The sequence below is a fragment of the Nannospalax galili genome, unplaced genomic scaffold (genome assembly GCF_000622305.1).
Source record: "Nannospalax galili isolate Female #2095 unplaced genomic scaffold, S.galili_v1.0 scaffold874, whole genome shotgun sequence".
NCBI lineage: Eukaryota > Metazoa > Chordata > Mammalia > Rodentia > Spalacidae > Nannospalax > Nannospalax galili.
The window spans coordinates 622,260-635,339 of NW_008334302.1; the positions used below are offsets into that span (position 1 = coordinate 622,260).

Genomic DNA, 13,080 nt, shown 5'->3' on the forward strand with positions numbered 1-13,080 from the left:
GGAGCTAAGGATTTAATGTTTGCCTTGTGCATGGTCTTACTTTGGGCCCAGTCCTCTTTTCTATGTTCCAATTCTTCTTTTTTGGAATGAGAATTGCTTATTCATTTGTAACTGAATCTTAAAAACATGTATTTGGAGGGGGTATTCTCCATGGGCTCCTGACTAAGAGACTCTAGACTTCAACGTTTGAACAGTGTTGGAGCTGATAGCACTTCAGAACTTCTGAAGCTGGATGATGAATTCTGCTTTAGGAGACAGGAATGAGCCTCTGGGAACCAGGGGCAGAGTGTTATGGTTTAAATATGAAAGGTCCCCACAGGCACAATCGTTGAAGGTCTGGTCTGTAGTTGGTGGTAATATTTTGGGAGGCCCTGAAAACTTCAGGAGGTGCAACTTTGTAAGAGGAAGTAGGTCAACAGGGATATGGCTTTAGGAAATACCTGGAACCTAGCCCTTTCTCACCTCTGCTTCCCATTCACCATGAGATTAAGAACCTCTTCAACTATATATACACTCTTGTTCTGTCCAACTGCATGGAGTTAAGCAACTATGGACTGAACCCTCTCAAACTGTGAGCCAAAGAACTCTCTTCAAATAACTATTAGTTCCTTTTCTCTTTGCTGTGTCCAAATACTGGACAGAGCAATTTAAGGGGAAGGTATTTATTTTGGCTCAAGTTTTGAGTGGGCAAAGTCCATTAAGAAGTGAAAGACATGGAAGACTTCATAGATACAAGACTGTGGAATACCTCACGTGTTAGAGTTCAAGAAACAGAATTCAGGCTGGCATGGGCCCCAGTTATAACTCATAACTACACACACCTACCCACATCCTCTCAATACCTACTATTCTTCTCCTTCAGGTTATTTCTTTTCCTTTACCTCACTGTTTCCTTACCCTTGTCCTGGTTCCTGCAGTTATGTCTGTTTGCATACTTATTTATCAGAGTCTGATCCTAGGATCCACATATGAGGGAGAACATATGTCGATTTTTTTTCTGAGATTGTGTTACTTCACTTAGTATAACAGATTCTAGTTCCATCCATTTACCTGCAAATTTCATGATTTCATCTTTCTTTACTGCTGAGTAAAACTCCATTGTATATATGAACCACATTTTCATTATCCACTCATCAATTGAGGGACACCTAGGTTGAAAACTCACATTTCTTAACAGGGCATTCAATTCTCCCTAGGACATTCACCCCAAATCTACAGCTAAGTCTTGGCCATTTCCCACCAACGTTCACCTTTGTTTTTATGCTCCGTTCCCTTGCTTCCACTTCATTTGCCTAAACTAAGAATATCCTTACTGCCTTATAAAGCAGGAAAGCACTGAGAGGATGATGAGGTAGTGAACTACTAACTACATAGTTTGGAAAGGGGCTTAACTCTGCCTCTTTTTTCCCCAATGTATATATATTTTTGAATTCTTGTGCATTTCATGCAATCCATCTTAATCATATTTATATCCCCACACTGGAATTCATGCATTCGTATATGCTAGGGCCTATTGAGTCAGGTTTGTGTGCCTCCCGGGTATCCCTTGATGCAAGTTCATTCCATGATTATAGAAAAGGAAGGTCATAGGCAGGGGAGCTGGATTATGAAGGATGAGCCAGGACAGAGTCAGGTACACAGTAGATGCTCCTGAATTACCCTCACCATTAGCTCAGATCCGTTTACTTCAATGGCCTCTTTTCAGTGGCTTATTGCTCTGCAGAACATCTAGTCATATCTACAGCTGGTTCACACAGTAGTATCATGGTCCTTCTGCTCCACAGGACTATAGGTAAATATGCTTTGAGAAAGAGACTGCATCTCGTTGCTCCAGTGTCTGTAGAAATAGCAACACCCCATACATAGCTAGGCACACACTGGGGTCAGTGACCAGTTAGAGATGATGCAATGACACATGCGTCTTTTCACTCATCTCTAATGTAGGCAAAATCATTATGCTATCCTGAGTTTTATCACACTTAAAGTCATCTAGAGTTTAAGTTTTCCAGGTGAGGAGGCGATGGTGAGGAGTTACTGAAAGGAGGAGAGAGGAAGCTACAGAAAAATCTAGGTTATAACCCAGTTCTGCCACCGAGTTGATGTGTGACCCTGATCAAATCATTTAACTTCACTAAGCCCCAGATTTCACATCTGTAAATTGAAGGTAATTGCACTTGCCCTGATTTTGAGAGCTCAGGAAAGTCAGAGTACTAGGATGCAAACAATAGGGCCTCATGCCATTTTGAGGATCCCTAAAAAGGTCAGAAAGCAGTGTGCAGGAGTGCACTGTGCACACTGGATCACTTGCATCAAACTGGGAAATAACCTTTTAGAGAGTTGATAATCTGGATGTAGCTTATTTTTATAATCTATTTAAAATTCTATGAACTTGCACACTGTGCATTAATTCTTTTATATAGAGATTAAAAATGTAGAGCCACACTATGAAAGATTAAACCAAACTCAAGATTGCAAGCATAATTCTAGCACTGAGGATAATGTTAACAATCCCACATTTGTACTTACCTCCCTGTGGAAAGAACTGAGAATATATCTCTTTGAAGGTTTCTTCATTAACAACACCACTGGGACACTCCTAGAGAAAGTAGCACAGAAGTAATATGAGCAAACCAGTCAGAAGACTGATTTTTTTCACATTTTGAAACAGAACTATCTGCTGTGCAAAGATGCACCAAGAAAGCTAACAATTCATTCATCACTACAACACACACACACACACACACCACAAGAGAGAGAAAGGAAAAAATAAAAAGAAAAACCTCTTCCTCTCCCTCCCCATTTTCAATACAAACCAGGAAACTGAAGAGATAAATATCTTTTCATCTTGAACATCAAAGCAGGTAAGAGGACCTTGCATTGTCTCTCTTGTCAGACCACCAAGATATTACAATATACTTAAAATGGAGTCTTTACTAGATCTTCATTCTGTGATTTACAGAGATGTTTTCCGATCCATGTAATCTTGAGACCACTTTTAAAACATGATGTGTTTTATTGGGTCTATAACAGCTCAAGAAGGGGCTAGAGAGATGGTTCAGTGGTTAAGAACACTTGCTGCTCTTGCAGAGGACCCTGGTTCGGTTCCTAGCACCCACGTGGCAGCTCACAACAGTCTGTAGCATCAGTTCCAGGGGATTCAGCACCCTCTTCTGGCCTCCTCAGGCACCAGGTATACATGAAATACACTTACATACATCCAGGCAGAACACTCACATACATAAAATAAAAATTAACTAGTAAGTTTTTTAATAGATGACTCAATAAGCTTCAAACAGGAATAGTGATTCTTAGTAATTAGGTGTCCAGGAACACATGGTGACATGACCTAATAAAAATGATCTTGTATGAGACAGGACCTTAAGACTTTTGAACTTTTAAAAAAAGCTTTGTTTTTGTTTTATGTGTATGTGTGTTTTGCCTGCATGTATGTAAGCACACCTGTCCTGTATAATGCCTGTGGAGGCCAGAAGAGGGTGTCAGATCCCCTAGAACTGGAGTTACAGATGGTTGATAGTTATCATGTGGGTGACTGGGAACCAAACTTGGGTCCTCTGTAAGAATGGCCTATGTTTTTAACCGCTGAGTCATTCTCTAGCCTAAGACTTTTAGACTTTCGGAGATCGAGCTTTGTCTCTTGTCAGAGTTGTTGAGAACTGATGGATTCAGAGCTGGGGAACACCCTGGCATTGGTTTGTTGATCTGGAGGGACCATGGGTCAAAGCTGCTTCTAGAGTAGATATGGCAGGTTTTGAAATCTAAAATTTCAGAACATGTTGATATTGTTGTAGAGCAACTAAGGGCTAAGTAAGTAAACCTTAGACAGAGATGGGAAGAAAACCCTGTTCACTCTCTAGAGATACAAGAACAGTTTGCTCATGATCAGCAGGGTAGCTGCTCTGTGAGTGTTGATCATGACCACCACAAAGTAGTCCAGCATCACACCACATGCACAGGTTCTAACTGTATCCTGTCCTCGGGGAACCTGTGAACCCTAGTCATTCTGGGAAGCTTCGCAAAGGTCCATATAATGAAACCTCTTGCTTCAGTGGTCACATTCACACTCAGTGAAATGCCTCTAGGATTAAATTTACAGGGGGAGACCTAGAAGTGTGTGTAATTTCCTATGTGGACAGATGTTACATATGAATGCATGTTCTTTGTATTTTAAAATTGACCTGTTCTTGGTACCAATCATCTGTTGTGGTCTTTAAAATTTCTTTCAAGTTTTAAAATCACTGTCTGGGGCTGGAGGGATAATGTAGCTGTTAAAGGCTAAGGCTAACAACCAAAAACATTAAAAAACAAAATCACTGTCCTCTCACTAATAAACTTGTTTTATTTATTTTTAAACTAAAAAAAAATTATGTGTGTGAGTGTATTGCCTGTATGTGTGTTGTACCGTGCCCTCGGAGGTCAGAAGGCATCGAATCCCCTGGAATGCAAGTTATGGATGGTTGTTAGCTGCCATGTAGGTGCTGGGAATCAAACCCAGGTCCTCTGTAAGAGCAGTCAGTGCTCTTAACCAATGAGCCATCTCTCCAGTCCCAATAAACTTGATTTATTAATCTTGCCTTTCTCTAGTCCAATTAAGCAATCAGTTCTTTCCTCAACTATAATGTACTTCACCAAAGTAATTTTATATTGTCTAATTTGTTCCTTTGAGAGGTAGGGCCTTTGCTATAGCAATGATTTTTACTGATAGTTTCAATGTGAATCTGTAGAACCTGTTTATATATATTTCTTTTATCTGATGATTAATGAGTCTGAAACAGACAGTCAGAATATCTCTATTCTTATATAGAGATGGATTGGCATAGTGAAGTATGTGGGTACTAGGGAGGCAGAGGGGAAGCAGAAAGGAGGGCTCGGCATTTTCTAAGTCATTGCTAATTTTTATTTTCTCATGAGTCTTTTGGAAATTAGAATGACCCCAAAGATCTAAGAAGATCAGAGCATAGGAAAGGAAACTAAATACAAACAAGCAAAAAAGCAAGTAAGCTGTGCCGGACAGCTTTAGTGTCAACTTGACACACCTGGGTTGAGGAAGCCTCAATTGGGGAATTGCCTTCATTGGACTGGCCTGCGGCCATGTCTGTAGAGCATCTTCTTGATTGTTGAGGGATGTGGGAGGGCCCAGCCCACTGTGGGTGTTGCCACCTCTGGGCAGGTGGGCCTGTGTTGCATAAGAAAGCAGGCTGAGCAGGGGTCAGGGGAGCAAGCCAGTAAGCAGCATTCCTCCATGGCCTGTGCTCCAGCTCCTGTCTCCAGGTTCCTGCCCTGAGTTCCTACCTTGAGCTCCCTGATGAACTGTGACCTGGGAGATGTAAAACAAATAAACCCTTTCCTCCCCAAGTTGGTAGTGGTCAGAGTATTTTGTCACAGCAATGGAGAACAAACTAGGACATAAGCAAATCACACCATGGTTAATTTTATGTGCTGAGTTTTTTGTACTTCAGTCCCTAGTATTTGGTCCAGAGCCTTATTCTGGATGTTTCTATAAAGGTGTTTATGAATGAAACTTACATTTGTATTGATGAACTTTTAGTAAAGCAAATTACCCTCTGTAATGTCGGTGGGACTCATTCTATCCCATTGAAGGCTGGGAAAGAGAAAGCTTGACTTCCCCAGTAGACTTCCTTTGACCTTTATCTGAAGTATCAATTCATCATAAGGATATCTTTGAACTTGAGCTGCAAATATTTCCTGATGGATAGCCTCCTGGCTTCCCATATAAGAATTTGGATTGGCCAAGTTTCCACATTCTATTAGCCACTTTTAAGTCTCTGTCAAGGTCACTGTCTCCCTCCCTCTCTTTCTCTCCTCCTTCTCTTTTATATGTCTATATATGTGTACATATGCATGCATTCTCATATATAAAAATCTACATTTTTTCATGTGGAAAACCATGACTAATAGATAAAAGAACTGAAAATCAATGACTATGACTTTTAAAAGGAAATAAAATTGTATGCAAACACCTGTTTAGCAAAGTTTTTGATTAAGTACCTTTTGTTGGCAGCAGTGGACCAATTATAGCAGCAAATGAACACTTTGTTGCTGGGCTTTCTCACACATGGAAATTGTGATTTATTGGCTTCTTAACTGTGAGCCATCTGTTCAGGATAGCAAGGAGAAAGCAAATGTGTGGCTCTTTGCGATCAAGTGGAAAAATTTTGCCATGTCAGAATGGGAAAACTTCCTCAGAGTTACAGTGGTGCTGGCAAAAGATGAAATTGGGATCTAAAGGGCTGTCTCCATTCAGTAAACACGCTAGCTGCCTCTAATCTCCAGGAGTATTTGATAGATACATCTTATAGTATGAAATGATTGGTATAAATTGATTTTCTCAAAGGCGTTTGTTTTACTCATATATCTGTGTCTGGTAGCGTCATTTTTCAGCAAATGAAAACTCCTAGTTGAGTTTGAGGATGGTGGATTTCACCAGGAAAATTTGTCCCTATCCATGTAACATTCATTACACCAATTTTAGTTTCTAAAAAAATATAATAGAGTGTATTGACCATAGATTCGGAAAACTCAGTGTTTAGAGCAACTTTCAGGGTAATCTAGTTCCATGGCCTTATTTTCAAGTTGCAGAGATCAAGGCTAATGATGTTACAGAAATTTCCCTTAGCTTGATGGCCTGTCCAACCTTACCACTTGCCTGGCTTTCCTTCAGTCTAGGTTGATACACTGATACCACAAATGCCTTCCCATTCATACGATAGTTGTCTTCTTCTAGGACATATTTCAAGTAAGCTAACATAATGCTTTTAGTCTTGGGCTTGCAAGTTAAATAGGAAACTTAGGTGGATTTCCTGTTCTGCCACTTAGGCACTGAGTAATTTGAGGTAAGTTGTTTAGTCTTCCTCTATCATTGTATTTCTCTCTAAAATGGGAATAGCATTGACCTCAGAGGGCTGATATGAGACTTAATAAGAAAAATGCACATAAAGTTATTACCCCAGCCCTCTACCTTGCACATTGTAAACTGTTCATTAAATATTGACTTGCTAAACAGACCTCCATCATACAATGGATTACTGCAACATTAATGCAGATCTACCAACATTAAATTGTATCCATCAAAGTGTTTGAACTCAAAATAATAGAATCCTAGTACAATGCAATAAATTTATAGATTAGATAGGAGTTAGGTCTTCTGCTCTTGTAAATTAATTTTATCTATCTAACATCATTAGAATTTACTCTCGGACAGGGGGACACTGTAATTATAAATGGCAGTTGAGAAAATAAAGGCCCCGTCCTAAAAATAAAGGAGGAGAGATTCAGAATCCTTCTATACATTAACTTAAATGAAAATTATTCCCAGCAATGCTCCATTATGAAAAGTGTTGGAATGATGCTTTAGGGACAGATACATGTATTCACAGGAAATTGCTAAGAAAAGTATTTTGTGAGATGTATCTTGAGTTTTTAAACTTTTACCTCATAAGAAAACCTTTTAGCATTTGTCTAAATCTCCTAGAGCTCTGGGGGGATGCATTAGAAATGTTGCTAAAAACAGCTACCGAATTGGACTTAAAGCCAATTGGGAGGAAACTCATGTGTGGTTCTGTAAACCTAGCCAAATACACATAGCAGGAGAGGTCATATATCTTAGATAAATCCCCAAGGTTGGCATATCCCTAGACAAATGTCATTTGTTATTGTGTGCAAAATATGGATCCTTAAATTTACAAACAAGTATCCCAGTCTACCCATCAAACTAGCTTCTTTTTCAACAGACAGAGATTATTACAGTTATACCACTGGTCATATACAGAGATTCTCTGTGAATTGCCCAAGCCTAAGTGGCACATCTAGGATGTAACCTCTACACCTAAAACTCTCAGAACATAGAACAAGGGATGAAGAGAACACTAATGCATCTTTCAATTCTCATCAGTGAAGCTCCCTCATGCAACAGAGAGCCAGGAACACAAAAGGCCACAAATGGCCAAAACACAGAGAATTAAGAGTCTGCAGAGTGTGGGTCCTTGGGACAGGACTCCTATACTGAAGTCCACTTACCCAGGGCTCAGGGACCATTGTAGAAGAGGGGGCAGAAAGATTGTAAGAGCCAGGGACGAGGTGCATGGCTATACAGAAATGGTTCGGCAGGCATCTGGGACCATTCTCATAAAAACCTACAGCAATGGTGTCAGCATGCACAAGACCCATGCAAACTTAGGCATACAAAACCCAGCACAGAACTGTGGAAATGAACAGAACTTCCCAATCTTAGTGGAAGAATTACTGGCAGTTGATTACTGCTGGGTGAGAAAAAGCTGATCTTGAAGGGAGAGACTCTGGATAGGTGAACTAAACCCTGGTGGATGAACTTGCACTGAAGGACATCTCAGGATACTAACTTTACATAATAGGGCTTACTACAAATGACAGAATGTATGAATGCCAGTTAGGGGGCTATGGGAGGGTACCAAAGGGGAAGGGTATAAAGATGATATTCTGTATGAAATACAGAAAAATTCAATAAAAATTAGAAAAGAAATGTTGCAATAGAATAAAAATCAGACATATAGTGATATAGAATGATTATAAAACATTATTCATTACAGAATTATTTCTTCACTCTAATAGATGAAATAACCTCTTTTCCTGGATAATTCTACCAAATATTATTTCCTCAGGTTTAGATTTGTATTTAAACATTTAGTGATAGGGCCAGTGTGCTGGATAGCTTTAGTGTCAACTTGATACACCTGGGTTGAGGGAGCCTCAATTAGGGAATCTCCTTCATTGGACTGGCCTGTGGCTATGTCCATGGGGCATCTTCTTGATTGCTGAGTGATGTGAGACAGCCTCCCAGTCCACTGTGGATGGTGCCACCCCTGGACAGGTGGGCCTATGTTGCATACAAAAGCAGGTAGAGTAGGGGCCAGGGGAGCAAGCCAGTAAGCAGCATTCCTCCATGGCCTGTGTTCCACCTCCTGCCTCCAGGTTCCTGCCCTGAGTTCCTACCTTGGGCTCCCTAATGAACTGTGACCTGGGAGATGTAAGACAAATAAACCCTTCCATCCCCAAGTTGGGTAGTGGTCAGAGTATTTTGTCACAGCAATGGAGAAACAAACTAGGACAGCCAGGGTGATGGCTCTGTGGGTAAAAGTGCTTTCCCCCAAACCTGATGACCTAGTTTGATCCCTAGATTTTTATGGTAGAAGGAGAGAAATGACTCCTGCAAGTTGTCTTCAGACTTCTACATGCACATCATAGTGCATGCACACCCCTTACACATATATCATGCACATACTATATATATATATATAATCTTTACTAATATATATAATAAAAGTTTACAAACAGCGAGTCCTCCAGAACATTTAGAAATAATTCCTTAGTAATCAAAACTCCAAGAATTATGGTAAGAGTAGCTCAAAGGAAAAACTTGCACCATGAATATAGGGGCAGCAGCAACTGGAGTACTCAGTGGATTAGGAAAGACAGAAGACGTGAAGTTAGGTGCAGCAGGGAACTGAAGGGGAGAGGCGAAAAAGATTGAAAAGATGTTTACATGTATGAAATTCTCAAAGAATAAACAAAATTATTTTATTGAAAAATGCATCAAAGTATTATGAAGCAAACATTTCTTTGGGATCCTTTTATGATAGTTGTAACATTTGAATACTTAAAATATTTCTGTATTTTATTAACTCTCATACATGGTGGTGATTGTGACATGTTTAAACTGAAAGCCTTGGTTGTCTATCTCCAGAAATGTTATGTTGCCCATGTTTTGTCCAACAACAGTTCTTTCCACTAGTCTAGCAGGTAAGAGAATAGATCACATGTCTGGGTCAGAACACAGGCAGATGAGGGGAAGAACTACAAAGAGAACAAATCAAGTGGTCCTAGTTTAAAGACCGTTGGAAGGAATGCATAGCCAGTGAAAGCTGTCACTCAACATTATAAGGAGCAGTTGCAACGTGATTCCATTTGCAAAGATTGTGAAAAGGATTCCATATGCTGAGGGGTATACTGACCTTACTAATTTCTATCATTGTCAAGATTGTTATGCCAAAGTTTTTAATTGGTGAAACCCATTTTCAGATTACATGACATCAGCCTAGTGATATTGGAACAAAAGCAACTGAATAAAAATTCTACTTAAGAATTACACAGCGTTTTCATTAGAAAGAAGAAAACACTCTGAGGCTGATGTACTCACACATGGTTATATGACAATATAGTTGGGTACCTTTGCAGCAACCTGCTTCCTTACAGTTGAATTTTCCTCTCCTAGCACACTAGCTACATTCTGAGTCCTTGATCAACTCATTAGCTCTATCATCTCTGAACTTCTAGTCTGAGTTATATACTTTCTTCTCTGTTTGAAGCCAATGTTATTGAATATTTTCTGTTACTTGTAGTCACAAACATCCTAATTTTAACTATAATCCTCTTTTCATTTTATTGTATCTCTTTAAAGAATGTGAGGACAAAGATGACTTCACTTGTTAAAATGAATTTGGTGAAAATTCTAAAGAAAGAAATATACTATCTAATGATTATCGTAGTAGATGCATATATATATATAGTTGATTTGTTTGGTGTACATTCAGAGTTTTAAAATACCTTCTCTAAAATAATACAAAGAGCTGAGGGAGGGTAGGGGCTGGGGAGGGTGAATAACTTTTAATGATTGCCCATGGTTTACTGGGCACTGAGCCATGCAGTGTAGGAGATAACGTGTTCTCATTAAATCCTCATAGCAAGTGGAGGAGGCAAGTATTTTCTCACATGGTTGTAACAAATGAGCTCAGGGTGGTTTAAGGAATTTTGCCAAGGCCAGACTGAGCTTTAATCAGTGGGACTGGGATTTGGACCTGGGTTGGACTATAGAATTTTATATTTTACAAAGCTTTTTCTATGAAAGTTAAGTATAACTATGGAAAAACAAACAAAGCATCACAATGTCTTTCAACCCTATGATGTTATTGAAACAAAAATTCACTTTTTATTAAAAGAGTATTAAAATACTAAACACTTAGCCCAGTCCTGGTAATACAGGGGGGGAAATCAACAGGCATGTCTCTAACCTTTAGGACCTCATACTCTATTGGGGTGACAGGCATCATTCAAATAGCCACAGAAACCAATTTCATATTTAAATGTTAGGCAATGCAGCACAAATATCCAACAAACCAATCTTATATTGAAATTTATCAGACAGAACAGTATGGGAAACCGTAATGCTTTGTGTGTGTGTGTATTTGTGTGTGTGCACGTGTGTGTGCATATGTGTGTGTATGTACTTATGTGCATGCATTCCTTTTGTCTCTTTTTTATTAACATTTGCAACCTAGTTTTCTGGAGCCTTGAGATCCTGAAATAAGTTGAAATAGTGTTCATCCTCCTAATGAAGCGCCGTCTGCAATAATGAGTTGGGAAGTGTCTACCTTCATTTGCCTCTGCCTGGTGATTGTTCAGCAGTTCAATTCACACAGGATCAGGAAAGCCACATGGAAAGAAAGTCACTCTGCCTGGACTGCTGGGTGCTCCAGCTTCCAGGTGGGACAGCGGCACTCCTCCCACCTCACCTTGTGACTCTTGTGGATGGTGGCTTAGTAGGTGATGCTGGACTTTGTTAAGTCCGGGCGGCACGCACAGAACATTTCCAAGGACTCTGGAGCTAGGTGATACACAAGATAGCTGGCCTGAAATATTCCCCATATTTTATTGTAGTACGGTGGCACAAGGGGGCAGTAGTGTTCTCTACTGGAATCATTTTCTTGTCCTTGTTCCTTAGGGTTTGTTCTTTCCATAGGCTTGGCGCATATCCGGGTAAATTTCTTTCAAGAAAGCTATTTCTTTTTTATGAAAGGTGGCAGCGAGCTTTGCTTCTACACTGAAAACGGAAAAGTTAACTATTTCAGGAATAAAGGGCTCAGAGACAAGATTTCATCCATTCTAGGTATTACATCAGTACAACTCAGTCTAAATTCATGATTAGTTTCTGACGGCAGTGCCACTTTTAGTTTCAGTGTGCAAAGATTTTGTAGGTCTAAGGAAACAAGAAGCCTAGCCAGATGACACAACAAAAGTTCCCACACTTGAGTGTGAAAGTCAGAATTGGTCTTTAGTGATGGATGTAGGGTCAGGCTGCTGGAGTACACTTCACTTTTTCACAGAGCAGTACTTTTAACCTTTAAAATGAGTAAACCTATCTTCATGTTATCAGGTTGCTTAAATAAAGGTAAATAGTCCTGTATATTGCATCTACTGCACATCAACCATGCTGGTGTGGTTTCTACAACCGGGAGCAGGGTTTTGGGGGGGTCCTCAGCAACCTTACTAGCTAGCATTTGTTATTTTTTTTTCATGCAATATAAGATGCTTTATTCCTTCTTCTTAAATACCATCTGATTATTTAATCTTAGATATGTATAGATATCAACAAGAGAGAGCTGGGAGAGAGGACAAGGTAACAGCACACAGAAACATCTGTGATTTGATCATTCAGTAAAAAGATAACAAGTGTGCCTGAGGGTGATAGTTCCAGACAAGGAGAGGTAATTCAAGTCTGCTGGCTATGCTGGAGATCAAGGTCATTACCATTTCTAAGGCAGGTATAATATACAGTTGACTGTCAATATTTGTAGGATCCCCATCTATGAATTCAATTAAATACAGATAGAAAATACTATTAAAGTAATCCAGAAAGCTCTAAAGAGCAAAACTTGAATTTGCTGCCCATTGAACATTATCTACATGAAGAGACAAGCAGGTGCTCCTAACACAGCACCCTCCTACCCCCAGCATTCTGAAGACCCTCCACCTCTCCCCAGGATAGAGAGGGAGAGGGAGAGATCTATGAATTCAATTAAATACAGATAGAAAATACTATTAAAGTAATCCAGAAAGCTCTAAAGAGCAAAACTTGAATTTGCTGCCCATTGAACATTATCTACATGAAGAGACAAGCAGGTGCTCCTAACACAGCACCCTCCTACCCCCAGCATTCTGAAGACCCTCCACCTCTCCCCAGGATAGAGAGGGAGAGGGAGAGGCAAAGGCAGAGGAGAGGGGGGAGAGGGA

The 13,080-nt window shown here is 39.8% G+C and overlaps 1 protein-coding gene across 1 annotated transcript in view; it reads right to left on the reverse strand.

Moving 5' to 3' along the window:
* The window catches only part of Kcnip4 (potassium voltage-gated channel interacting protein 4), a gene marked incomplete at its 5' end in the record, with an annotated part of 143,700 nt that overhangs the window by 30,453 nt on the left and 100,167 nt on the right, over positions 1 to 13,080 (reverse strand). Inside the window, 1 exon segment of the mRNA XM_017797199.2 lies at positions 2,527 to 2,596. Within this exon segment, the coding sequence (XP_017652688.1) occupies positions 2,527 to 2,596 (70 nt within the window).